This window comes from Stylophora pistillata, chromosome 8, assembly GCF_964205215.1.
Source record: "Stylophora pistillata chromosome 8, jaStyPist1.2, whole genome shotgun sequence".
In the NCBI taxonomy this organism is placed as follows: domain Eukaryota; kingdom Metazoa; phylum Cnidaria; class Anthozoa; order Scleractinia; family Pocilloporidae; genus Stylophora; species Stylophora pistillata.
This window is the reverse complement of record NC_142526.1, coordinates 16,186,336-16,213,573: the sequence shown is the minus strand read 5'-3', so window position 1 is coordinate 16,213,573 and position 27,238 is coordinate 16,186,336. Positions and strand designations below refer to the sequence as shown.

At 38.1% G+C, this 27,238-nt stretch overlaps 5 protein-coding genes across 11 annotated transcripts in view; 1 reads left to right on the top strand and 4 right to left on the bottom strand.

The window, feature by feature from the left end:
* The window catches only part of LOC111321519 (integrator complex subunit 11), a 16,706-nt gene extending 10,060 nt beyond the window's left edge, over positions 1 to 6,646 (bottom strand). The window contains exons 1-6 of one of the 4 annotated variants that reach the window (XR_015990724.1): positions 6,350 to 6,646; positions 5,018 to 5,029; positions 4,480 to 4,565; positions 3,719 to 3,792; positions 2,049 to 2,160; positions 526 to 585 (exon numbers count right to left, since the gene is read on the bottom strand). Coding sequence is in view for 3 of the 4 variants with exons in the window: in XM_088730559.1 (XP_088586685.1) it covers positions 526 to 585; positions 2,049 to 2,160; positions 3,719 to 3,792; positions 4,480 to 4,565; positions 5,018 to 5,029; positions 6,350 to 6,377 (372 nt within the window). In the remaining variant the exon portion in view is untranslated. Of the gene's footprint in view, positions 1 to 525; positions 586 to 2,048; positions 2,161 to 3,718; positions 3,793 to 4,479; positions 4,566 to 5,017; positions 5,030 to 6,349 lie in introns of those variants that run through there. The other 3 variants (XM_088730559.1, XM_022924425.2, XM_022924426.2) reach the window with 3 other exon arrangements.
* Positions 6,647 to 7,897: 1,251 nt separating this feature from the next.
* LOC111321501 (ceramide-1-phosphate transfer protein) lies at positions 7,898 to 10,450 on the top strand. The gene has a single exon (XM_022924405.2). It carries the CDS (start codon positions 8,074 to 8,076, stop codon positions 8,707 to 8,709), a length of 636 nt encoding a protein of 211 aa, XP_022780140.1. The 5' UTR covers positions 7,898 to 8,073; the 3' UTR covers positions 8,710 to 10,450.
* Positions 10,451 to 11,008: 558 nt separating this feature from the next.
* LOC111321500 (uncharacterized) lies at positions 11,009 to 14,680 on the bottom strand. Of its 4 annotated transcripts, none has more exons than XM_088730565.1 (8): positions 14,538 to 14,680; positions 14,319 to 14,374; positions 13,815 to 13,983; positions 13,527 to 13,673; positions 12,694 to 12,936; positions 12,439 to 12,522; positions 12,273 to 12,350; positions 11,009 to 12,170 (listed from the first exon to the last, which is right to left on the bottom strand). In XM_088730565.1, exons 2-8 carry the CDS (start codon positions 14,364 to 14,366, stop codon positions 11,743 to 11,745), a joined length of 1,197 nt encoding a protein of 398 aa, XP_088586691.1. In that variant the 5' UTR covers positions 14,367 to 14,374; positions 14,538 to 14,680; the 3' UTR covers positions 11,009 to 11,742. The 4 variants fall into 4 exon arrangements, with proteins under 4 accessions (XP_088586691.1, XP_022780139.2, XP_088586694.1 ...); XM_022924404.2 differs by having other exon boundaries at positions 14,543 to 14,680; XM_088730568.1 differs by lacking the exon at positions 12,439 to 12,522.
* Positions 14,681 to 18,297: 3,617 nt separating this feature from the next.
* On the bottom strand, positions 18,298 to 19,955 carry LOC111321530 (ubiA prenyltransferase domain-containing protein 1). Its single transcript, XM_022924440.2, has one exon. The coding sequence runs from the start codon at positions 19,913 to 19,915 to the stop codon at positions 18,995 to 18,997; it is 921 nt and encodes a 306-aa protein (XP_022780175.2). The 5' UTR covers positions 19,916 to 19,955; the 3' UTR covers positions 18,298 to 18,994.
* Positions 19,956 to 20,997: 1,042 nt separating this feature from the next.
* Positions 20,998 to 27,164, bottom strand: LOC111321556 (potassium voltage-gated channel subfamily A member 1). Its single transcript, XM_022924472.2, has 2 exons — positions 24,759 to 27,164; positions 20,998 to 22,147 (listed from the first exon to the last, which is right to left on the bottom strand). Exons 1-2 carry the CDS (start codon positions 25,891 to 25,893, stop codon positions 21,699 to 21,701), a joined length of 1,584 nt encoding a protein of 527 aa, XP_022780207.2. The 5' UTR covers positions 25,894 to 27,164; the 3' UTR covers positions 20,998 to 21,698.
* Positions 27,165 to 27,238: the final 74 nt, after the last annotated feature.

Below are 27,238 nucleotides of genomic sequence, written 5' to 3'. Positions count from 1 at the left end.
CTGACTTTATTCACAATGGCACCAGCCCATTTACATGTACGATGTGTCATAGACCTGTGTGATTTTTATCCAGAGAAATCTGAAGACACCCATGGATTTTCACAGACAAACCACAAATTTCTGAAGAAATCATGAAGAAATCCACCCCTTGGACCCCTCAGTTTAAATATCAGAATCTCTTTATGCTGTACGATTGTTAATTTACAAAGGCATAGCACCTCCACTTTCCTTTTACATGATCTAAACACATGCAAGACATGCTTTGTTCCATAATTTCTTAACTGGGGCTGCTAATTACTGATCATGCTTGAGTATTTCTCAAAGTTTCAATAGAGAGTGAACAGGGAATTTAAACAAAAACGAAAGTTATAGAAATTATTCAGTCAGATAGAGGTCAGCTATTTAAGCAATAACCAGGCAAGTACAGCACCTGAAGATCCTTTGTACACAGGTCTGTGTGATTGCTTTCAGTGTTTAATGTGTAACTAGACTATCCATAGCTACATAAGCTACCCTACAACTTGCCTGTGAAGTGAAAAAGTTGGTTTCTCCTTTCCTTTCAACCGTAATTTTTCTATAATCTTCCTGGTAACAAATCAAAATAGTGTTATTACTTGTATTTCTGAGTAAGAAAGTGTTTTAAACTTAACTAAGGTGCAACTTAAAAGTTACCAAAGGAAAGTAAATAGATTATAACATGCAAATTGAAAACAACATATTGTAGAAAGATGGATTCAAATAACTGCTTTGATGAAATTGATCTACATTTCTTGTCAATGGCAAGTGTACTCTGCCCAACAAAATGAGAATTACTCTTGCCTACAGGTTGTATGAAGGGCCCCCAAAGCTAAGACCTATTACCTAAGACCTAAAAATGGAGACCCAAAAACAAGACCCAAAAACAAAGACCCCTTCATACTCTAGAGAAAAAAAAAGTTTGCAACAAACTTTATGGCTTCACCAAGTAAAACCAGTTATTATAAAAGCTTGACAACTTCTCTACTAGTAACATGATCATTCAATGGTTAAACAAAAGCAAAATCACCTACAACTGCATTAAATGATAAAGTAAAGTATGCTACCTTTTCTTTAATTTTCTTGTTAGTTGCTTTCTTAATTCATTGTCAAATTAAACTTAGTCCAGACAGTGCTCTTCAAAGTGTCTAACCCCTCCCCTTCATTAGCCCCCATATTCTAGAAGAGGATCAGAGCTTGCTGATGCGAACTTTTCATTCCGCTGACCCCTGCCTGTATTATGGCTTCACTCTTCTTCCATGCTAGTCCAGGCCAGTCAAGCTACTTTTCATAAAAGCTGGTCTAGCATGACAAAAGGTATAATTTTGTCTTTTATGTTTTGCATGGAGGCAGGTTTTCTTCCTCTTCCTTATTTGGTTTCGATGAAACTGCTTGCACAACGTCTGCATCATTCTGGTTCCAAAGCTTCTGGACAGAAAGCACATGGTGCTTGTAGTGTGTGACATTCCACAGTTTGAATACAATAACCTACATGACTGTGAAAAGCACATCAGCTGAAGAGGCTTTGGAGAGGTTTTTCTGACAGAATTTCGAATTACAGGGTTCTGGGAGGGGGGAGCAAATGACAGATGTAGATGATGATTGCATCCTTTATCACTATTGATAAAGAAAATACTAGGGTCTTTGTTTTTGCATTTGATTGCACTGCCATACTTTATTAATTTGCTGTTAGAAAGATTAAAACCAGAGCTGGATATTTCTGGGGAGAAAACCTAACAAAATAAAGGGGTCTTTGTTTCCGGGTCTTAGGTCTTAGGTCTTGGAGGGTCTTTGTTTTCACTAGAACCCTTGCCTACACCCATTGTACGGGTACAAGTTCCTTGCAGGAAAAGCATTCTGGGCAACAAAAAGGAAAACAGAAACATTATTAACAACTTTTGAACTATTATCACAGGGATTCAACGAAAAATAAAAGGAGCTTACTTGGAGAAAGGTCTGTTGAAACTCAATGAAATTCAGATATAACAGAAGATGTATGTAGCTCTGCTATATGTTTAATTGTTCCAGCTTACCAGAAGTATAGGACATATTGCCTTAGTTGGGTGTGTCATGTAAATGGGACCATCATATCCAACCATCTCTGAGAAATATGGCAAGGCACCACAGTGGTCCAAGTGAAAATGGCTATCATCACAAAAACAACCACTGGTCATTACGAAGTAATTACCTAAAAGCTGCATAGTACAACACCAGCTTATGTACCACCCCATTAATATAATCAGCATATGGATGCTGTTCATCTAGTTTCTAAGGTTCTATAATTAACAAATGGTAAACACCACAGCGTACACTATTGAGTTATGGATGCACGTGGGAGGTTGCTAAGCACGAAAGAAGCGTAAGAGTCGCTCGAGGCGATAGCCTCGAGCGACTCTAGCTTCTTGAGTGCTTAGCAAACCTCCCAAGTGCATCCATAACTCAATAGTGTACGCTGTGGTGTTTACCATTTGTTTTATAACATTATATTGATACATTGTAGCTAAAGAGTTCCCTTTTATTTAACAAATCTTACGCGACCAGAAAAAACAAGCGCGCGCGGAAAAATAGTCTTTGCATTTGCTCACGTCAGCAGCGTACACCCATGGGCAAATGGGGGACGCTAAATTGACCAATCAGAGCGCGCGCTTTACTTTGGTTATGTTATAATCCCCGGCCGGACCAATACTCATAGTCTTAAAATAAGTGAGGAGAATTTGCTACCTTTCTAGAATCAAGAAATGGGTAGATATTCTAGTCTTCTTGGATAAGGACGAATAAACCGTAGGCCCCATCTCCTGTAGGGTTAGGGGTAGGAGACGTTAATTTCCCACGCACGAGATTACTGTGTTGTGGATGTCCTCCCCTGGGGTGGGATGGGTGGGAATTGGCCCTGAAAAGCCCATATGGGGAGTGGTCAACTAATCTATATGTACGTATGTATGTATCTACATGCCGAGATGCTTGTAAATTCTTGCTACCCAAGGAGACAAAGTGCCAATGTATTATTCAGTTACAACCTTTCCACAGTCTTAAACAGCCCTCACCCAGCCCAATGGATAGTGTGCTGGACTGTTGTGTGGGAGGTCGAGGGTTCACTGAGCCCCCACTTAGCCCAATGGATAGTGCGCTGGACTGTTGTGCGGGAGGTTGAGGGTTCGAGTCCCGGCCGGACCAACACTCAAGGTCTTAAAATAATTGAGAAAAATTTGCTACCTTTCTATAAAATCAAGAAATGGTTAGATATTCTAGTCTTCTTGGATGGGGATGAATAAATGGAGGTCCCGTCTCCTGCAGGGTTGGGGGCAGGAGACCTTAATTTCCCACACATGAGATTGCTGTGTGATGGATGTCCTCCCCTGGGGTGGGATGGGTGGGTTTACTGGGCCCGCTGTAATTGGCGCAAGCTGTTGCGGTGTCTCTGCCTGTCGGCGATTCTAATAAATTAAATTAACCCACTTAACTATGACAAACCATCATTATCATCATTGGCAAACACAAGTTTTCTCCTTAGTTACCAGACGGGCAAAAGACCAAATTAAGTCTTTCGCATTTAACTATGTAAGCAAAATTTTCTTTGCCCTGAAATATCAACCTTTATAATAACAAAGTAATTTGTCAAAATTTTTGCCTGAGACTTTGGCTCTCCAAGTGCCTTATAGGCTACAGTGAAAATATTGAGATAAAGAATATCCACTCAACTTACCTGATAATCACACAATCCAAATGTTGTGTTAAGCGGCCAGCTCGAGTGATGTATGAGAAATCTGGAAATCTCCTCTGTGAAAAATTGCAAAATGTTGAAAGTAATAGATCTTATCATATCACGGCATTGAAAATTGACATAGAGCACTCAATTAAGACCACCACCAGAAGCTTCTGCAGGCCGTCAAATAAAAGAAATGTGAATCAACTTTCCTTTACTGATTCAGGGTTCTTGATGAGAGCTGATAACCAGTTATTTTTACCAGCTGTTCAAGTAAATGTTATTGTCTATTTCACTGAGATCCAGGACTGAAATATTTTTACTGAATATATCCAACAATTCTTTTACATTTTTTGGAAAAATATTATTTGTCTCCTTCCAACCATTGTTGTGAAGATATCTATCACATTTTACCCATTTGAAAATATATCATATGTCGAAGAAATCCCGCTTTTTTTTTTTTTTTACCAAATTCCACCCTCACAGTCACCTTGTGAAATGCCCTCTGCCATGTTTCCTTTCCATTCTTCTCACAGCCAAGCAAAAAGGCCCCAGCATTCATTGAGAAATATCAGGTGTCCACACATGGAAAACTTGCCCTTGGACCCTTGTGGGGGTCTATATGGCCTGCACATTCCAGTGTGGGGGGAAGGTGACAAAGTTACCTACCATTTCTTATTTTTTATATGCCATGAAAAAACTTGGTGAAAACCCTGCTAATTAAACATATTGAACTGTATGCATAAAAACTAAAAACAAACCTCATCATTATATCCCATGTGCATTCCACAGTCAAGCATGATATTCTTCCCACCAATAGTAACAAGGATACAGCTGCGTCCAACATCTTCAAAATTGACAATGTTGCTTAATTATCATACAATATAGACTTTCAGTTGTGTCTCTATTAAACTGTTCTTCACATTTATTTAGTAAAATTCATTCATGATTAAGCACAAAATTAAGAACACTCTCACTGAAAAGTGTCATAGATAATGATCTTATTTTTGTCAAAAAATCAGGAGGGAGAATGAATGCAACCAGAAACTCAAGCAACAATTATAAGAAGTGATTTTGGTTTTTTTTTTGTCACAATAATGAAACACAGCATTACATTTAATTAATGGATAGGAGACTGCCGACAATGAACAAAACAAAGTAAAATGTCATTAAGTACATGCATAAGTAGATGTCTGAGATTAATTTTGAAGGTTAATTAGGATATATATTTCATGATCAGCAGATAGTTTTTTTTTCCAGTAACTACTCAAAAGATATCATATTAAAATGCCACATTACCTTGCCCAGCTCCTGACCAGATGATTCCCACAGATTACAATTATACCAGTGGAAAAAAAAATGATCACGTTTAGATCATCTAACAAACTCAGTAACATATAAATCAACTTTATGGACATTATTCATGGACAAACATTGTCATCGATAATTTTTTTACAACTGCATATGTTGTAGTTTGAAATAATTTTAAACTAATTGATCTATATTTTCCTTTTTCAAGAACTATCATGTGATATTGTACCTATTGCAAAGCAGATAACAACTCAATCTAGAGACCAATGTGACCAATGTGGGGTTTAAGTGAGATTTGTAACAGGAGTGCACCACAATATGACATCTGGGTAGAAAATATGCAAGGCCCAAGGCACCTGTGGGAGAGGGAGGGGGGATTGGAGGAGGGGGTCCAGGGGCATGCACCCAAACAATTTGAAATTCAATATCTGAAGACTGCTGTTTTGGATACAGTTAGACAATCCTCAGGGATAGTACTATATAAAATATGATGGAGTAGCTGAGAGTTCTCTTCACAGCAAGTCAATTTTCCCAGTGCACAGTCCTTAAAACAGGTTCAAACCAAATGGAAAAAGGTGAAAGGGTTAAAATAGCCACCAAAATTTGGCAGAATGTCTTGTAGTTCATTGACTCATTATCCCCTGGTAGGCTTCAGTATTTTCAACTCACAACTTCTTGACTAAAATTTCAAATGCTACTGAAATTGCTGACCTTAGTGCGCCCCACATATGTTTACAATTACATGATTTAATTGCATGATTTTGTCAGATATAATCAACAGTTTGAACACAAACATGATGTTCAATGATAGTGAATAATAGTTGAAGTGATCATTCCCTCTCATTAACAGCCTGGACCATTTGAATGGGGCTTAAAGCAAAATAGTTTTTATTATAACGTCATTGACTGAAAAATTCACCCCAAGCCTTGTTTGTACTATAATATTCCTAAGTATTTGTTCCCTTTTTTTCTTGTCGTTTTCATCGCATTCTTCTGATTTTAGTGTTTTAGTGATACTTTCTGATTAAAATCCAAACAGTGAGGCTTGAGGGTGAAATTACATAATCTGATGTACATGTGCATTAATGATCTATTACCATACAGCCTCATACTTAGAATTATGCATTAAGTCCTTAGTTCCAATTTTCACACAGAGGATAGTAAAGATTGATATGTATATATATATAACCCTGCTTAACCACTATTACAAGGCCTGGTAACACTTGCCGGGTCCTAAGGGGCCTTTTGAAAGGAGGTACTGTACCACTACGCCAAAAGTCACAACACCTAATGAAATATCAAAAACCTTGTAATATTTACCTAACGGAACTACTTTAATGTCAGGCATTCTGTCAAAATAGGGTCCAAAACTCTATAATGTCACATCTCAAAGGAAGCTTATTGCTCGCATGTGCCCGCTTCGCCCGCTTGTCGTCAGCCCAGTAATGTGGTCAGGGTTCTCCCCGTTGATTTATGCGCAGTACAAGGGTAAGCTTGTTTTATAGAGATGAAACCGCAGGTATGAAAAATGGCTCATAAGCTTCGTATCGAGACCGATCGAAACCGAAATCATTGGCTTCTGGGTAAAGCATTCATGTTAGGTCCATATCATGTCCCAATAACTAATACACATTAATAATAATTAGTATATACTAAAACAATGGATAGCGTTGAAGGCGCGCTCTGATTGGCTAGTCAAACTCCGAATATCCTTTGCTATTTACCTCCGAGCAACTCGGGGAAAAAATGGGGTCCCGGTTTGCATCCGTGACAAGCGAAGAAATCACTCAAATTAACGATGGTGGTGTATATTATCTCACTGTTTTAGTATATACTAAAACAACTATTCACCTCAGTGTCGGTGGTTAGCGGTGGATATTTACCTCGCCGCTTCGCGGCTCGGTAAATATCCATCACCAACCACCTTCACTTCGGTGAATAGTTGTTAACTATTATAACATTCATGTATGTTGCACGATATGTCCTATGTAACCTAGTTCTATCAGTTACCTTTATTCTACCTCATTAACCCCCATCTACCCTAATTTATCCATGTTCTACTGGGCCATATACTCTCGATTACCCATGTTCTACCGCGTTAACCCTCATCTACCCTAGGTAAGCCATGTTCTACCACGTTTACCCTCATCTACTATAGGTAACCCATGTTCTACCCCGTTTACCCCCATCTACCCTAGGTTAGCCATGTTCTACCACATTCACCCTCATCTGCCCTAAGTAACCCACGTTCTACCACGTTTACCCGCATCTACCCTGGGGAACCCATGTTCTACCCCGTTTACCCTCATCTACCCTAGGTAACCCATGTTCTACCACGTTTACCCCCATCTACCCTAAGTAGCCCATGCTCTACCACGTTTACCTCCATCTACCTTGGGTAACCCATGTTCTACCACGTTTAGCATCATCTACCCTAGGTAACCCATGTTCTATCACGTTTACCATCATCTACCTGAGGTAACCCATGTTCTACCACGTTTACCACCATCTACCCTTGGTTAACCATGTTCTACTACGTTCACCCTGATGTACCCTAGGTAACCCCTCTTCTACCACGTTGACCCCCATCTACCCTAGATTAGCCATCTTCTACCATGTTTACCCCCATCTACCTTAGGTAACCCATCCATGTTCTACCACGTCTACCCCCATGTACCCTCGGTTAGCCATGTTCCACCACGTTCACCCTCATCTAGCATCTACCCTAGGTTACCCATGTTCTATCACGTTTGCCACAATCTACCCTTGGTTAGCCATGTTCTACCAGATGGGGGTTAGTGAGGTAGAATAAAGGTAACTGATAGAGTAAGGTTACCTAGGACACATCGTGCAACATACATGATCGTTATAATACTTAGTATTAATATGTATTAGTTATTGGGACACGATATGGACCTAACATGAACGCTTTACCGCTGACGTCCAATGGTAATGAAACTCGCTTGAAAATAGCTCATAAATAATTTAAGAAGTAACGACAAGGGAGAGATTAGTCTACTCAAAGGTCTATAACTTTAATTATTATGACTGAGAGAAAGTTTGAACTCGCCATTGTTCTTGATGCTTTTAAAAAAACACGACAAGAAGACGGAAGCCTTGTCATGGACGAATATATACGAGGATATGACGAACTTTGCAGATTTTTCGATATGCTTGGGACGGTGTTTGGATTTATTACATCGGATGTGAGAGAAAAAATGGGAATTCTTCAAGGTTATCGAAGATCAGAACGTGGAGAGAAGTATGTATTAATTCAAGCAATGCTTGATTTTGAAATTGAGAATGATTTGACACGGAAGAAAACGCACCCTCTGTCAGGATCAAGAACTCTTCTAAGGTTGCACCGGGCATTAGCTTTCACTATGCTCTTCATGAGTAAATTAAGCCAATCATCAGACGACGATTCCTCGTATTGCATGGCCAAAGATGCTTATAATGAATCTCTGGCTAACTTCCATCCGTGGATAATTCGAAAGGCGGCATTATGGGCCATGTACACATTGCCGAGTGTCGGAGATTTTACCAAGAAAATTGCACAGCCAAACATGGACAAGGGCAAGACCAAGCAATTATTGAAAGAGGTTGCAGATGCAATGAAACTAGTCTACGATGTTACCGAGGAACTTTACACCGAGCATAATCTGCATGACCTTCCTTGATGGAGAGCAGCCAGAGTGAAATGTTGCTAATGAGATTTTTGATATATTTGTGGTTATTCTTATAGAAAGTAGCTTGTATTTGGTAAATATTTGGAAAGATTTCCTTATAACCCCATACCAATAAAAAACAAAGCCGTAATCCCAATGGTAATCTGTTGTTTTGCCTCTGCTTAATCTTTTATTCAAGAATTCTATGCATAATGAAGTATGGAGTTCTACAGAAATCTTGCCAAATATTTTATGAACAAAATCATTCTCTACTTTTTGGCTCAGATTGAATGCGTTTTTGATAGCAGTTGATTTATGAGATATTTATCACCCACCAAAATGGAATCTAAGAAGCACCAGTCAGAGCAAATTAGAACCTTAGAAAAGGCCACTGAGAATTTTAGAAGAATACACTTCACAAGCCTTGAGCTTGCCTGTGCTGTTTGCTGTTTTTTAGGGCTTACTGACAGGAAAAGCCATTCATCAATGATCAGTGAGGCTTATGTATACATGCAATAAGGTCAAATGTTCAATTTATTATTTCCAAAATGGAATTCTCTTGTTTTCTCCCTGCCTGCACATGAAATTAATGCATTATGATTCCTCTCCCAAAAAGGTTCAACTAGAAATAGTTGACTTCAAATTGAGTGACAGGTCTGTTTTGTTTTCTTCAGTCGTAAGGCCCTCCTTCTTTACAGTTTGTTTTGCACTCAACACCCACACACAGCGAAAGTTTATTATTATGGTTTGTATGTGGGTGATAGGACCAGTTTCATTTAACACGTTTTTCTCTGATTGTTCAGGGTTTAGAGGTAACATCAAATTGCACCATGCAGTGTCTGTAGTGGTGCCCTCCTCTTGGTGTTTTAGTTGTCTTTACTTTTGTTCAGTGCCAAAACTCTTCAAAGCTTGGCAGGCTAGAAACAAGCATGGATTGATGTGACTGCTTTGGTTGCGCTAATTGGGTTAGTGATGGATTTTTCTGGTTAAGTAGATTACATTACTTTCCAAAGCTACTCCCAAAGCCTATTAGGGGATAAAATCTAAATCAATCCTGAATTGTGCACAACTTTCCATGAAAAAAATTAATGGTGGATGTATTTAATAAGGGTATGTTTGAAATATATGTTAATAATTGTTTTGGAGCTTTCTGTCCAAATAAGAAATACCAATATGTTTATTCTAGTTTCCTTCTTTATGTAGAATTTATAGCCATAAAAAGTAATCCTGCTGGACTTATCATTTTCTAATTTTGTGGCACCCTATATAATTATGCTAAATAAATGTGAGGACAAAGTTATCTTATTTCTTCATAGTACAGTAAATAAAACATTTTAATATTAACTGATATAGCAGTTTTACTGGAAATATTTAAGTTAAAATGAAACCAGAATTAAGTGTCAAAATTTGATTGTACCAAAATTAATTTAGTTGTTCACAGGGGACACTAGAAATAGGTAACAACTTATCTTTAATTGGTCATCCAAGTAGGATTAATTGATTATAATCCTGGTAAATTCATGAGTAATTCATTACTTTGAGGAGAGAATCACTCTTCCTCTTGGATTTCTGTTCTGGAAAAAGGCAAGCTTACTTTGATTTATCCCCAGATGTTTGGTTTTTTTTTTTTTTAATATTGTCTGGTTTTCCTCTTCTAAATGTTTTGTATTTATAGTAGGCCTGCGACTGGGCTTTCAAGAAAGTGTCGCTGTGATCTAAGTAAGAAATATAAGTACGAAATGTTCTAACCTTACTGTTTTCCAGCTTAAATTGTAACTTCATCTATATACTAAAACAAAGTTCTATGTGTGGCTTTCATTCTGAATGTTGTCAGAAGAGAAATCAGAATGTTTAATTTTGCCCTGACTCTATTCTACCCTTTTAAATTTGGTCTGTGACAAATTCACCTCTGTTAGTGTCTCCCCATCAATGCAAAGTTGCCAAAATAAATGCAAATAATACGAAACAAAAAGAAAATTTTAAAACAAATACAATTATCTATAGGCAGAAAACCAAATTATGATTTGATGGAAATTCAACTTAGTACTTAAGAAGGAATTATCCAGGTTGGTTTTTCTCATGGAGATTGGAATGACCCAAACCAAGTTTTCATAAAGCTTGTGTTGAGGTGAGATATCGCCAAATGTTAAAACTAGCACCTTGACCATAACTAAAAGAGTGCAACTCAGACAATATTCTCAAGCTGCAACTTCCATCATACATCTACTGTAAAAATGCATTACTTCTGTCTGATCACAAAACCATTGCTCTTCTGTATAATTATGCATTCAAATAACTGCAAAGATTCAAGTATGATTTAGAAGTATTTTAATTTAATTCCACCTTCTCAATAGAACATTACAGACACTAATTTCTCACAAATAAGGCTACCTGGTAGCAATATAAAGACAAAAAGTACAGTGCTCACTGGTTCAGTGTAACAATAATTACAATTACTTTAAATTGTAAACTGAAATAACTTCAAAAGCTGAGGTGATAATATTTCAACTTTGGACAGATAGATTGATAATTTCTTTAACACCTGTGTAGGCCTTAATTTGTTCAACTCGTGTACTAAATAAATATAAACATTAAAATAAGTGATAGTATTTTTTAAACAATATTGATGATCAAACTGTAATCACAGCATTTCATGCCAGCATCCACAAGACATTGTAAAAGCTACAAAATGGCATAGAGTAACAGGAAACAAGATTTCTTTTCATTAATCTTAGTATATCTAACGATTAATTATACACACAATTTGTTTAATTTTTAAGGGTGCATACATAGTATGCAATTTTTTAACAAATCTTCCCAAGAAAACTGTGCATTCCCTCTAAAACCTTTCCAAATTTGGTATGGCACACTGATTGTACAATTTGCTTCGTAACATTTGCATAGATAAAATCGATACGATTTATAAAACATTGTGGCTAACTACCACATAGTCTGCTTGATACAAGCTACAAAAAATGTTATTGAAATAACACAACTGAACGTTACACAACGTTTTGGGTCTCAACATAAACTGTAAGAATTTAACTAATAAAGTGCACTGAAGTCAAGATATCCAGCAAGAAAGCTATCTTCAACTGAAGAAGGAACATGTGCATCATTGACTTCAGGTACAGCTTCTCCACACACTGCATCATCCACAAGGTCTTCACCTTTAATGGCCATTGGATCATAGCCAAGAATTTTTGGAATATCACACAAGAACCTGTAGACATATCTTTTCCCATGAACCTTCTCAATCACTGAATTGCCATAGTAGTAACGGATACCACGGCTCAACTTCTCGTAGTTCATTGTTGGCTTGTTTTTCTTCTTCCCCCACATCCTGGCCACTGTTGAGGGCTGAAGAATCTTGAACTCATAGTCCTCATCTTGAGTCCACTTGATCAGCTTTGAACATTTAGGGTCAGTGACCAACTCCAATAGGAATTGCCACAGTTGAATAGGTCCATCACCTGAAAGAAGGTATTCACAAGTTTCTAACTTAAAATTGAACACATTGGGAGTAGAGAGAGAGCTAGCAAGATGTCAAAACTTGAAATACTAGTTGCACAGACCCCGATATTTGACCAGTGGTCTTGGCCCACGCTTTCGTCTTCTCACTGGCTTGGGAACAACAGCTGACAAAGTTGGTTCTGTTAAAAATAGGAGTTCAAATAATAAAAAATCAAGAGACCAATTTACAATAACAAAGATGTCAAAATGAAAAAAAACTGATGATACCCTGTTTAATATTGCATTGGTCAGCTTCGCCATTTACTGATAAGGGTGACTCTGCAGACTGACTCACTCTGTCCACAAATAAGTCTAAAAGGTTACACAGAAAAAAAAATTTAGAAAACACAAAAAATTACAGAATTCTCACCTTAGAGTACCCTTACAGAAAACAGGTTTGAACATGACAATCAGCCATTCCTCAGATCATTCTTATAAATTCAGTGGTGTATGTATGTTTTGATAAGATTACTTTTCACTAACCATCAATGTTTTCAAGGTCACTTTGAATCCCTTCGTCAGTACTGGTGTTTGAACCGGATTCACTGGTAGGTGGGCTGTAAGGAGGGCTGCTGCTAGCGGGTGAGTTGTACACTGTATCACCACAAACTTGGAACTTAGCCTCCTCTTTTGTGATGACAGGCACAAAACTGGGTGGATATGTTGTGTTGGGTACTTCATCTAGCAGCCCATCAAACACTGCTGGGTCTGGTAAGTGATCAAAATCTGAAAAATGAAAGGAATATTAAATATACTTGTAATATGATTAGACATGTGCAAACTTAAGGTTACTTTGAACCAGGACCGATCCACATGTACCTTCCCCATTCAATGTCTACTCATAAGTTCATGGCTAAAGTCACTTAATTGTGGGAGGTGTAAGTGAGCTGTAGGGGAAAAAGGATTAAGCTGCAAGTGATGAAAATTGTTATCACCTCCTCTTTTAATTTTAGACATGATGCAACACTACATGATAATGATAGAAAACCAATATAAATCTGGCTATCCTCCATTCCCTCCCTGTCCTCTACAGAACAAGAGGATACAAATCGTCTTAGTTGTGCAACCATGCAGTTTTCAAAGATCAGACTTGAATAAAAATTGTCATAAAACAAAGGCAAAAGTTGAATAAAAATTAAAAAAGCTGACGATGTTGAAAAACGAAAACAGGAAGTCTTAACGAATTGGACCAGGTGCCAATGAAGGGCGATTCGAAACTAATTGGAATTAGGTCGCCTTGGAGACAAAGAGTGACGTTTTCCAAACGGAAAACACAACAATTGAAAATTGCACGAGTAAAATTTAGGTCATAATACCTTTATTAAATCTCTCTGGTTCGGGATTGAAAGCGGAGTAGTCTGAAAAGCCATTGACCGAAATCCCATTGAAAAGAGCATCCACTTCGTCTTCTTGAAGGCCATACAGATCATCCAAGAAGGACTTTTCTTGAGGAAACTCGACGACTGCAAATTAAAACACAAATAAACTCGAATATTTTCAAGTTCTAAACTTTTTCCTCTTTCGATTTTAGATGAGAACACAGAGGGCGTTCTGAAAAAGATGGTTTTAGGTTGGTTTAGGATATAAATTTAGCGACTTCAAACCTGGTTGCCTCATGGTGTGAATTTTCTGATTTCGACCGATCTGAGGAGCACACATCAACCGTTCAAAGCCTGGTACCGGAGTTGCGTCGGGTACGAGTGGTTGGTTTGCATGAAGAAGGCTCATCTGCATGAATCGATCCATTTTAAGGGTGGTTAGAAAGTTGAACCACTACAAGAAAAGGGAAACAAAATTCAGACATCACATTGTAAAAAAAAAAAGAAAACAAAATCGAACCATCTGCTGCGCGAGGGGGATTTCAAAGGAAACAGGAAGTTCTAACCACCTCGCGATGGTGACAAAAATTCTATATCTAACTTTTCGCTTTACTGTACTACAAATACCTTTGAGGAAATACATATTCTAAATTTTGGTGTAAACGTTCGTCTTGAGGATGACATCTTTTTTTACGAATTAATTTTTTAAGGGCCGAGAGAGCTTCACCTCGTCGAGCTGAAGGGAAGTTTGAATACATAATTAGGTTGGAAAACAGTCAATGAGCTCACCTCTATTTTATTCAGCAGAGCTCCATCAGAATTTAGAGTTTTAGCCATCTTCAAGACTTTCAAAGAGAAAAGAAGAAATTATATCCTATCCGCGGTCATAAGAAAACAAATCCGTCCAGCGCCCTTTGGTATGCTACTTCTTATTAAGAGGAAGTCGAAATTCTGACACTGAAAAATAAGAGTTAAAATAATTCACTGAGGTGTTTTCGAGAAACTCACCTTACCTCCTTGATTGAAACAGAAGAAATACAACTCTTTTGATTTCTTCGGTGAAGTTTTAAGTGTGTGTTGCCAGAAAATCGTACTTTTTTACAAAGCTCACTCGTTGCGTTTCCCTCGTACTCAAATAAACTCAAGTTGACACCTACCGCTCATTTGTATGATTCGAGAACAAGCTGAAATCTGATTGGCTGTATGTACTCCTACTCAGTCTTTCCGCGGTCATTACTCTTCCAAAATTGAGAAGCAGCTTGGAGACAAATGAAATGAAGAACACTTGTACGTGTCACCCCCTGTCGCTACGGTGATTACACCTTAATCAATGGATGATAAATATCGTTATCTGTAAAGCTATTCTGTGAAAGGAAATTTGTTAGTTGCGCTCCATCATCGGTAGTGACCAAAATTGCAGGGTTTTTAGCAAACCTTCCCATTAAAGTAAAACAGACATGCATCCCTCAAAGGCTAAACAAGAAACCCTGCTAGTAGAGGGGATATCCTCCTCAAGAATGTTTCCTTCATTGAATTTATTATTTACGACAACAAGATTACTTCAATAAAACTATATGACTCAGTTGGGGTGCGTACCATTTAATTTAATCCTTCGTTTTTCTGTATGTCGCAGCATCGCTTAAACACACGCTGAAACAAAATAACTGCAGTCTTCCATGTATGCTGAAACATTAGTCGAACAATTCTGAAGAGGCTTGGGTCAAAAAATGGTGGATGAAAACTTGTTATTAAAGTTACACAAAAAAGCAAACCGGTATTTTTCATTTATAATGGCTTTGATATAATGAATGATTAAAATGTGATATTGCTTTAGCAAGTTCTTGAGCAAAGGTGAACGTATTCTCTGTTAAATTAAAAGAAGCCTTTATGCAGTCTACTCAAGAGACGTAATCACAATAAGAGACTTTGACGTTATGAATAAATATAAACTTCGTAGCTCACTCTTCATTTTCGTCTCGTTTGTTTTACAGAAATTCATGCTGAGAATCAATAGAACTTATTTTGTACTAACTTGATAAATTATTGGACTATTTCTGTGCTGGCAGAATTTACATTTATAGCAAGCTATGAGTTGCTATCAAAAGAATAAAAGGAAGAGGTTGAAAACCCAGCTAATTCTTTCTCAGTACACTCCTCTTCAATTGAAAGCTTCACTCTAATTTGCTATGTTGGCTATTAAATTTACCAGCCTTGTATATAGGGTTCTAGATTTGCCATTCACCTTTCTCTTTTCTGTATAGTTTTAGATATGCTTTTACTTCACATTACTAGACTTTGAATCTGTTCTGATTTGGCTCTGTTATTTATAGTTTTCCAGACGCTTTGACATTAAAAAAAAGGAGTAGATGTGAGCCAAAAGTGAGTTATTTTGGATCGTTTTTTACGCTGTTGATATTTTGTATTGTAGAGGATTTTATGGAAATTATTGCTAAACCAGTTGTAATGGATTTCAGGAAACATAGTGTCAAATAAAGAAAACTTAGGAATCACTTAGTCAGAGCCTCTTGATTTTGATTAAAATGAATTTTAAGAAACAGTCGAAAATGATAACTTAGGAAGCACCTTGTCTGATCTAATTAAATGTAACCATGGAAGTTGATGAGATTCAATTGCACTGCCTAGAACTATTGGTAAATACAATGATGGCATTTTTGAAATAAACTTACCAACAAATACTGTTCCCTTGTTAATTGTCCTCCTGATCAAAATATTTGAAACAAAATGTTGATTAGATGCTTGTAAAATCAAGAGCATAAATCCAGGGAAACACTCAAATTTTGCTATTCAGATGCACTATCTGGATTTTGTTTTCCATCCTTTTGGGTTTGTTTGTTTTCTTTAATTTTTCTTAGCGTTTCTTATTTTTGCTCTACTTTTTTAAAAAATTGTTCATTCAGGCAATGGTAAACAAAACAATTTAAGAGGATGACCTCATTTACAACTTACAATCAAGTTAAAAACTTCTAAATGACCATACTGCTGTCCACTGATTGATTGAGGAAATTTAACAAAGAACCAAGTTTTTTCGGAAAAATCCATTTTTGGGGATTAAGCAATCAAATAGGTCTATTTAATGTAAAATCAGGTGAAAAAGTTAGGGTTAGGGTATCTTTTAGGGTTAGGGTTAACCTATTGACGTCCAGTGCGCACGTATGCACCCATGGGGACCCACACCCTTTCTACGCCTTGTGACGTCATCACTTTTAACCCTGGAGCACGAATTTGAGCTCGAACTTGAACAGGTTGAAAATATCTTACAAATGATACCAGAATGAGCGCAATTGAGTGAAGGAGATTGGAGAAATAGCCAAAAAACCATGTAACTTTGACCTGAAAATCTGGATGAAAATCTTGTTCCATTACCCACCTACCTTTCTAAGCATGTGGTTTGAAAATAATGAGTAGTTTCTGAAAAATCTCTACACCAAAATGAAGCCTACTAAATTTCCAGCAAGTGAGGAGAAACTTCAGGCAAGGAAAGGGGAAAAAAAAGGGCAGGAGAAAGAGAGAAAAGTAAAAGTCGTAGGTGGGGCATCACTTTTCAACCCAAAAACTCAAAATTTTGCTTTCTGCGCATGCCAGAGATTTTCAGGCCGCTATTTTGCATTTGGATGGAAAGGCCGTCGAGTGTACGAGCTGTCAAGGGGTTTTTGGTAAGTTTGAGCTTTTAAAACCACAACAGTGACCTGAAGTCTGCTCGACTAGCTTCAAAACACAGTTTTCCACAAAAGCTGCGGCCATTAACGGGTTAATAAATGGTGAAGAAATACTAATAGTGGAGTTGCAAGGAACAATCTCATTACTTGATTTCAGAATACCCGACTTAATATATATATTTATATGTGTGTGTTATTAACCAAGCATAAGGTCAGATGGCTGGATATTGGCCGAGTTCTTTTTTGGCATTTTATGGACCGAGATGAAGTCCAGGTCCATAAAAATGTGAAAAAAGAATGAGGCTAACATCCAGCCATTCTGACATTTTGACTTGGTTAATAAAAGATTCATTATATTGCAAAAAGATTTTGTTTTACTAAGAATTAAGAATGACTTGTTTCCTTCAAGAGCAGGGAAAGAAAGCCAGCTGTGTTTGTAGCACAACAAACTCACGAGAGTTGTTTCCATTTTCTCTGTTTTGACTGTCTTCTGCCGCTTTTTGCTTTTCCATTGCCAAAACTGTCCAAGGATTACAAATGTAGTTCTAATTCCCTTTTTTTATGCACCGGATCAATGCAGGCAATCCAGAGCAGGCAAGATGGCCCATCTTGCCCTCTTGGGTAGCCAACCAGAGCACAGGACTCGCCTCATCTTGCCCACAAGCACTGCGAGCAATGTAATAAGCATTGATCATGCTACTACCATAGTGTTCCAGCCATCCTGATAATGATGGTAACGGTAATTAAGATGCAGTAAATGGTTTGAACCCAAGGGTAACATGTGAAGGTGTAGTCTGATCGTCCGGGTGAGTGTAGTCCTGAGAAGGACTGTTGTTGGTGGTAGTGACTGACGTTTCGACAACCTGTGCAGAAGTCATCATCAGAGTCTCTGATGATGACTTCCGCACAGGTTGTCGAAACGTCAGTCACTACCACCGACAACAGCCTTCTCAGGACTACACTCACCCGGACGATCAGACTACACCTTCACATGTAATTAAGATCTTAACAACCCTATTTTTGGTCCAAACTGTAATGTACAGGTTCTCATATTTCAACCTTTGATTTACACCCTAAGGCTTTGAACCAAATAAGAAAATGACTCTGCTTTTAATTTAACAGTGCACACCTCAAAGCTGGTTGTTAAGAAGAACATATTCCCTATTCAAAGTCATCCCAATTGTTTGGACTAAAGAGGGCCAGGTACCCACCAGCAAAATAACTTAGCAACTTTTACTTTTTTTGCAAATTTTTCAGATTGGCCTTGATTCACAAAAAAAAAAAAAGATCCCAAAGAAAAAATTTTCAACCTCATTCCAATCAAAAACTCCTCATGTGACTCACACTTTCAATTCTTCGTATTAGCACTCATTAGAAATATCCCTCTGAAAATCAGAAATCATATTACTCCTCTCTAACTCTACAATTGGTTACATTGAAAATATTTTTCCTTGAAAATATTCAAACCTGTTGAAAAAATTCTTTTTTTTTGTTAAATATTCAAGAATTCCAAGCAACTTTAAATGGACTTTGAAGGTACAACAGGCAGTAAATTGCACTGGTTACGGCCTAAAAAGGACACACTGCCAAAAACACAGTTAAGTTCCTCTGCTTGAACAGAGATTCAAAGAAATTAGCTCCTGGTGAAAGTTTCAGTCCTAGGAAGCCACACGCATTTATTCTCATAAAACACCTACATACTCCAGATCTGAAAAATGAAACTCCCCCAGAAACTGTCATGCTACACATACTCCACAGTAACTAATGTATATCCCAATGTACCAGCCTTCACCTGGGTAGACTTAAGGGAGCAACTGAACAACTAAAAGTGTACAGTAACCCAAACATTAAGTTCAGTTTAGCAGTCTGTTGAGGCAGCAGAATTAATTTCCCTTCACGGAAACTTCTTTCTAATTTGAAAGCCATTTTTAACGTGATAAGGGGAAAAAGGAAACGCACGGATAAGTTGACTGAAAGCACAGTACATATCATGTATGGAGCAAGCAGAAGGAGGCAATAAAGAACATATGAGAGCTGCTGGCCAAGAATGATAGCTAATGTTACTGCTCCGGCTTTTTTATCAGTCTCCATATCTCGCGTATTGTTGCTGTGAAGAATAGCTTCCGTGCTCAAAGCCACAGGAATGGCAAAAAACAGCGGAAACAACGCCACAGTGCCACATTGAGTCAGGTAAGAAAATAGGACGGCTAAAGGACCAAATGTGATAACAATAACAATATCACCGACACCGTAATATTTTAGTCCAACGCCACCAGTGTACAAAAACGAGCCAGATAGTCCTCCGAAGAACAAGAACGACAAATGTTCCATTTTTGCTGATGATAATCCAACCAAGCACACAAGGGCCAGTGTGGCGAGCCCATAGGAAACTACACCCAGATTAACAACCTCATTCGGCGTTAAAAGGTGATCAACTAGAGTGCGATCATCTGATACTTTACTATCAATTCCTTTCATGTAGTCGTAATACGTGTTTACCAGATTGCCGGCCGCGTGGACTCCAAGAACAGCAATCATTGTAAAGACGAGCAAAGTGATACTGAAAAGCCCAGTCGCCTTCCAACACAGAACGGCTCCTAAAACCACTGGAATAAATGATGCTGAAAAGGACCATGGCCGCAAAGCTAACAAGTAGACAGATAATTTAAAGGCTCTCGTCGACTTCTGCTGTTCGTGTGTACCATTCATAACAAATGTTTAAACAACGTGATGAACGAGTCAAAGAAATATACTTCATGTACGGAGCACATTTAGTCCCCCGAGCCGTGAACTTTGATGGCCAGGCCTCCCCGTGCCATCAATGTCGATGACGCATATATGCCACCTAGGGTGTGTAACTCCTCCTTTTTTTTTATTGTTCCTTCATTGTCGTTAGTTTAAATCTTAGCACTGGGGAAGAGGTGGATCTTTAGAGATGGATAATAAGCCCTCACAATTTTCTTGATCATAAGGGCCTTCAAGATACTCAATTTGCCCCGCCAGCTAAATAACACCCATTGGATTTTTTGACCGGACGTACCCTTCTCCCACTAATTGATCCCAAACGTCTACGATTCTTTCAGTTTCGCGACTTCTCTAAGGGTCATTGCAATCTGACCCCAGTATTTCAACATTTACATGATCAACCCAGTTTATAAACCCAAATTATCTTGTTAGTGCTACCCCACCTAGCAGTACCACAGTTTCTTTGGAAAATTACCCCGTTTATACTTTTCGTTCACCCCATCACGGGTCTCTTACGCATGCGCTTTACACAATGAAATTTAACTGAAGACTACACCGAATGCAAATAGGGCGTCCAATCTGAATTGCCATTGTTCTGGACTGACTAGCCTCCTCTTCACGTGGAAACGCAAAAGGATTATTACATGTGTGAGAGGCTAGTGAGTCCAGAACAATGGCAATTCAAATTGGACGCCATATTTGCATTCGGTGTATAGTTCCGCTTAATGTTGACTTTGTAACTTTGAGGGTATGAACGCAGTTTGTTTATTTGTTTTGATTAGAGACTCGTTCAAGTTTTTAATTTGCTCCAGTTGACAGAGAAAATAACAATTGAAAAGTTAACGCATGCAAAGATTACGATGCCACAGAAATTCGCTCAGACGACGCACATTATATATGTCAGCTAAAGAAATTATCTATGGTGGCAATTTTAACTGTGACCAAATTATCAAAGAATTGGGTAGGTTGTTTCCTAATGGAGGCAAACATTAATAGTGTAACGAAGGAGCAAATCATAAGGTTTAACTTCACGTAACTGAAACAGGTTTGTGGTAGTTCGGTATTTATTTGTTTGACATGTCAAACACAAAAGACTAAGCGGCATGATTTGCAATGCCATGCAGTTCAAAGTTCTAAAGCCACCGGCCAAGCAGGAAAAACTCTCGTCTTGTTTTTTTGCCATCACATCTCCCGAAACCTAACTTCTATCTACACAACGGAAATTTTAACAAAAATTTAAACAAATCTTTTGTGTTTCGCGCATAGTCTTGATTACGGTAAACCGTGTTAATTAAAGGAAAACACGTCTTTCTCCTTTATAAGCTCTTCTGGAAGACAACGAAGAACGAAAGTCTTTAGTAAACGGAAAATGGTCACAGCTGGTTGTACCTGAGCTGAAATTTTCTATTGTTATCATCCGAATAACACTTCCTCGACAAGGAGAGAGAAAAATGGGTCTTAATAAAGTTCGGTTAAAACCGCCGTTGATAAGGCCTCAAAAGATTTCTTACCACCATCTGCTATGATTTCAGTGGGAAGATTTGAGGGGCCCTTTTGTGGTCATACTGACTTCTGCCACTTATGGAAAACCCTCTATGGATAGATGCGCTTACTAAGGAAAACAGAGTTGGCCGTCATATCAACCTCATTGTGGTATTCAGCCAGGTAACTGTGGGCCGACTGGACATGTGATGTCTCTCTTGCCATATATCGTTATGTAAGGCATTTCCTTTATTCCTGAATGTGTTTAGACGATTGTCTCCACCTGCGACATAGAAGTCTTCTCTTCGTGGCTTTGTTGATCGTTTTTGTCCCTAACTGAATTAGCGTTTGCCAATCCATTTTGATGATCCTTGTTTGCGTTCGAATCTATAGCATTATACATCGTGTCAGGATAATTCACCGTTCCACATTTTCGTTTTCTCTTTATTTGTATTGTATCATTGCCTCTATTTTTTCGACATTTTTTTGCAGTACAATTGAATGAGATTTTTTTCTTTACTTTTTTGTCGTCTTTGTTCACTGGCTCATCTTCCTGTTCTAATTCGTCGTCTTCATCCTCATCATTCATGTTTGAATGCCTTCCATCATTCTCTTTGGAGTAGTAGTAAGCGAAGTTCGAGACTATGACTGGCACTGGTAAAGCAATGGCTAATACACCTGTGATGGCACAGAAACAGCCAACTAACTTCCCACCTGTAGGATAAAGTGAGCAATAGAAGGAGTCAATTGCTAGTTCACAGACAAGCGACTCTACACTCAGTATGATACTTTGAAGGGCTTGCAATCTAACATTTTAAATTGTACTCACTTTATTTTTCCTATAGTTGTTGAATGACAACTATGAAAACCCGATAAGCTACCTGAGATAACTTTTTCTTAATGTGGAAAAATAAAAGAAGCCTTCATCCACCACAGGCTTGCCTAGCAGGTGCTTGGTGGATCAAGGGGCACGCTCTTTCACCAGTATGTCCGCCTCAGTTCGCGTTTAGACGTTTTACATCATTGCGATAATTTGTTTGTTACGATGAGAAAAGAAACAAATTATCAGATGAATCATTTCATTTGATACAATTAATAGAATGAAGCATAGGGAGATGAGGGAATGTACAATGATGCAAGACAGGTTCTACGTCAGAAAGGTTGGTCGTGAAAAGATCTCGAGTCTACTCGCTTCAGCGAGCAGCTGCAAGCCTTACCCAAGGATGGGAGAATGCTGATGATAGTGCATCCCCAAATGATCGCCTACTGAAAGGGAACATTTGACGGTTTGGGAGTCACCTCATCTTTGGGCGTTATATCTAAATGTGACAGTGGAGGTTACAAATACCGATTTCAGTTACTATAATTTAAAGTCTGAGCTATAGGTTTTCGATTCTAAGAAGTACCTTATCGTAAGTGATCCAGTAACGAGTCCGTGAAAACACGTAAGTTTCACAAGAAAATGGCGTTTCACAGGTCACGCACTTAGCCGACGAGAAAGCCAAAACTTAGCGAGACAAGCCAGCCTCAAGTTACCGTAACTATTACAAAGGGTCAACCAAGGAAAAACTGAAGGCGAATCAGGCGATGGGAAGTAAGTCGTGGTTGGTGATGAAAAGATAAAAGCGAATGAGAAATAAAAAAATCACAGCAAGTTACTTTATAACGGATGCTTAAAAAGCTTTCTGCATGCCAAAACTTCTTGCTACACTGAAACGAGAAAAGGAAATTGCGAATAACTGAAAACTGATATCTGCTGAAGGTCCGGTGAAGGAAGGAGAAGGAGAGAGAGACTGGAGAGAGAGAGAGGGAGAGATAGAGAGAGAGAGAGAGAGAGGTTGCTATATTCCCTTAAAATGTACTCCATTCCCTGCTCCCTAAAGCCCCAAAGTTAATTCCGTAAAATTTTACTTCTCTAGAACTAGCAGTATTACTGCTCAGTCTTCAAATACTCATCTTCACTCCACCCCATTTCAAATACATACCGAGATCAAAGAAAAACAAAATGTTGCCTGAAAGTCAGCGGTCTCCTGTGCTCCAAAACCCCATTAGTTTCTGCACTCGTGAACTTTCGCATTGTATTAGGGTTCCTTAACCCTTACATCTATACTGGCTGGGAGATTCCAACAGCCCACTTGCCATGAGTAAATCATGAAGACGGGCATTAATTAGTGTTCTGGACTGCAAAATGTTAACATAAACTGAGAGATTTCTTTCAGTTTCGCTTCAATTCTCAGAAATTCGTGCGAACTCAAAGTTGTCGGCTTAACGGCTTAAATTAAGGAAGTTTACACTTAACACGACGCAAAATCAAATGCTCTAATTGTTGTTAGATTAGAACTGGTCGAAGCCATTACTCCTAGAACGTACATAAAACAATGAGAATTAAATAGCTGGTGGATGTTCTTGCGGTATGAATTGCGGGTTTACCAAGCCCTCTGGAAATGCAATGGTTGACAGCACAACCAGGGTGAACCTACCAAAGGATACTGATTATCAAAATGAGAGTAGTATGCCGGTATTTTGGGGAGAAAATTTAAAGGACTCTATTTGTTTTTGTCTAGGAACGTACTTAACAATTTAAGTGGCCTGTTTGTAGAGTGCATCAGAATCTCTGATGTTCTTACACCTTATTTTGATTACACTCTGTACCTAAATAAACATTCACGTTCGACAGATCACTCCTATGTGAGAGGTTCACTGGATCCTTAATTAAGTGAAAGTCACTTATCAGGCTTATCGCCGTATGAGATACACGACTTTCTGCAAAAGACTGCCGCCGAGCATTGTTTTTATTCGTAAGGGTTCTTTCCCTATGAATGTCATATCCCACAGTTACACATTCAAAATAGGTGACATTTAAAGTAAATAATGCATTGTTTCAAAAAATCGTAGAGCGCCAGGTTATACTTAGCGATGAAGATTTGGATAATTTAATTTCGTGTGAAAATCAGTTGAAGCGTGGAGTTATTGAAAGAAAAACTTCCTCCCTCCAAAAGCAAGCACTGTTAACTAGCAATTTTAGGCTTCGGTTATTCTTACAACTGTTCTGATTTTAGACGCTAGTCTTTTGATGATCTAGAAATGAAGGTCAGTTTGGATTCTACCAACAGACGTAGACAATGGATTAAAACAAAGTGTCATTCGGAGATACCTTGACCCCTATTCAATTCTCATAATTTGTGTTATTTCCACGTGTTATTTCTTGAATTATGACACAAAGTTGCATAGAGTAATCAGTGTCAAGAGCCACGATGCATTCAATGATGAGAAAATAACAAACTTTGAGAGTAAATATTTAGAGCCAGTCAACTAAGGTACATACCGAGAGTCTTGGGTGTTATGTCTCCATAGCCCACAGTAGTCATGGTTATAATCGCCCACCAAAATGAATGAGGAATGCTCAGGAAATCATTTTCATCCTCATTGCTGATTTCTGCATAGTAGACAGCACTGGAGAACAGAACAACTCCCATACAGAGGAAGAAGAACAGAAGGCCTAGCTCTCTCAAGCTCGCCCTCAGAGTGTGTCCCAGAATTTGAAGTCCACGCGAGTAACGCGACAGTTTGAAAATCCGAAAGACTCGCACGAGACGGACGGAGCGAAGAACTGCGAGTGACGAAACGTTACCTGAATCCTCCATGGGCAAAGTTATATAGAACGGTATAATGGAAACCAAGTCAATCATATTTAACACTGAAATAAAGAATTTCCACTTGTTTGGGCTAAAAATAAAACGAATTACATACTCTAATGTAAACCAGGTGATGCAAAATGCTTCAATGAGGAAGAATGGGTTATCTGTTTTCTTTTTCGATGCAAACGAAATGACTGTGCCATTAATTGTTTTGGCTGGCTCCTCCTGAAACTGCGGCAAAGTCTCTACGCAGAAAAGAGCTATTGATAATATAATTATACAAACGGACCAAATGGCGATTCCTCGTGCGAAATTCGAAGTGTCTGGATGTTCAAACAACTCCCATACTTTTCTCTGTATTTTGTTCTTTGGTAAGAGTCGTTTATTTTGTTCGACAGGCTGTTCCAGTCCTTCACCAGCTTGAAGCAAAGCCTTTTGTCCGAGATCAAAGAAGCGAACATCGCTTAGAAATACCTTCCGTGGAATACTTGGCGGCATAATAAGAATTCCGTTTGTTTGATAGTAAGCTAGTATCGACTCGAAGCAAATACGGTTACGGTCAAAAAAGAATTCATTATTAACAGGATCGTAAAAGTCCTTTCTTCTTTCTTTATCCCCAAGAAGTGAATCAGGAAATAATTCAAGCGTCTTTTCGTAAGTCTCGTATCGCTGCCCAGAAACATTTATAACAATCCTTGGCCCTCTGTTTACAGCGTTCCAATCGATCCTTTCATGACAGAACTTGTCATCTCTGTTCTTGACTGCCACCACTTCTGCTTCATTTTCGTTAGAACTCTGGCCTGTAATGCGAAGTCTTTCCATGTCCAACTCGTCTCTGGTACTCTAATTATGTATTTGTAACGCTCTCATTCCTTCAAAAGCTAAAAGTCATTTGAAATTCATGAGCTCATTCGTAATAAACATATGTGTCATTACGCTGGACGCTTGTTTCACAAAGACCGCTCCGTCAGAAGTTCTACAGTGAAATGCAAGTTATCTTACTCTTTCATTAACAAAGTAAGTGGTTCGTCATTGGTTCAAATCAGTTTTATGCTGAGAAAGTCAATGTCCTTTTCAGCAACTTGCGGTTCACCTCTGATACTTCATCCAATCTGTGCAACTAATTAATAGCTAATTATGTCAGAGTAATTGATAACAATGTTCTTATACGAATACTTGAATTTCTCTTGTTCTCATGGTTAACGGTTCGAAGGCGTTCTCTGAATTTTCTCTCAGATTAATGGTTTGTTGTGCAAATGCTGTGACACTCATTTGATTGAATGTTTACTGGAAAAAAAATTTAACCACGCTTCTGTTCTGTAACCACCAGATAACTTACAACACAAACTAAGTTAACAAGCTTAAAAACAGCTGCAAAAAACAAATGTTTCTTATTAAGGATATTTTCCATGGAAAATTTGAATCGCTTTTTCTCGAAAGAAATAAAACACTTACTTGCAAAGCTTGTTACTTGGCGCCTCAAAGATAAAGACTCTTTCGTAATAATGCCGAGAGGATACAGGTCAGTAAATTATTTTGTATAGACTGTTAACGGTTATCTTATATTTTACGCAGCAAATGTCCATATTAATGGTAATAGATTAAAATTTTCCAACTTTTGTCAAAGCTTTACTCGACCCTCGCCATAAACCGAAAAACTCAATCTCGTATTAAAATTTCGTTTTTGCCTGAAACTGTGTGACATGAACGAATAATAAATGCAATTATTATTCTTTAATAAGAGAATATTTGATCCTGGTTTTATGGATTTTTTGAAACCCAAAAAGCTGTCTTGTATGTTCTTCATTTCTGAAATTTTAGTTCCTTCCACCAAACAAATTACAAAACTATGCATCGAAAGCAAAACTATATTATGCAGACGAGGGTGAATGAGGATGGGTAAATGATCACAGAATTGTGTCTCAAGAACAGATTAGAATCGCTCGAGTTTACCAGATTCAAATGAGACACTCAGATTTTTTTGCATGCACATCTAATCCGTTATCGTCTTCATCTGACAACTTCTTGAGCCAAATTACATTTGCGTGAAATTTGTCTTTTAATTACTGAGTTTCAAAGCCATGAACGATAACTTTTAATTTGATGAGTGCCTTTGTCCACAAAATGACAAAATCGACGGACAAATAATGAGGATATAACCACATGG

What these genes read in the sequence shown, in the direction of transcription:
- LOC111321500 (XM_088730565.1), bottom strand. Translation starts at nt 14,366, where the DNA reads ATGGCTAAAACTCTAAATTCTGATGGAGCTCTGCTGAATAAAATAGAG. An exon ending in CTCTGCTGAATAAAATAGAG is followed by an intron (nt 13,984 to 14,318) that starts GTGAGCTCATTG and finishes CTTTTCTTGTAG; the next exon opens with TGGTTCAACTTTCTAACCAC. An exon ending in CCAATGCAATATTAAACAGG is followed by an intron (nt 12,351 to 12,438) that starts GTATCATCAGTT and finishes TATTTTTAACAG; the next exon opens with AACCAACTTTGTCAGCTGTT.
- LOC111321501 (XM_022924405.2), top strand. Translation starts at nt 8,074, where the DNA reads ATGACTGAGAGAAAGTTTGAACTCGCCATTGTTCTTGATGCTTTTAAA.
- LOC111321530 (XM_022924440.2), bottom strand. Translation starts at nt 19,915, where the DNA reads ATGAATGGTACACACGAACAGCAGAAGTCGACGAGAGCCTTTAAATTA.
- LOC111321556 (XM_022924472.2), bottom strand. Translation starts at nt 25,893, where the DNA reads ATGGAAAGACTTCGCATTACAGGCCAGAGTTCTAACGAAAATGAAGCA. An exon ending in CATAACACCCAAGACTCTCG is followed by an intron (nt 22,148 to 24,758) that starts GTATGTACCTTA and finishes TTTATCCTACAG; the next exon opens with GTGGGAAGTTAGTTGGCTGT.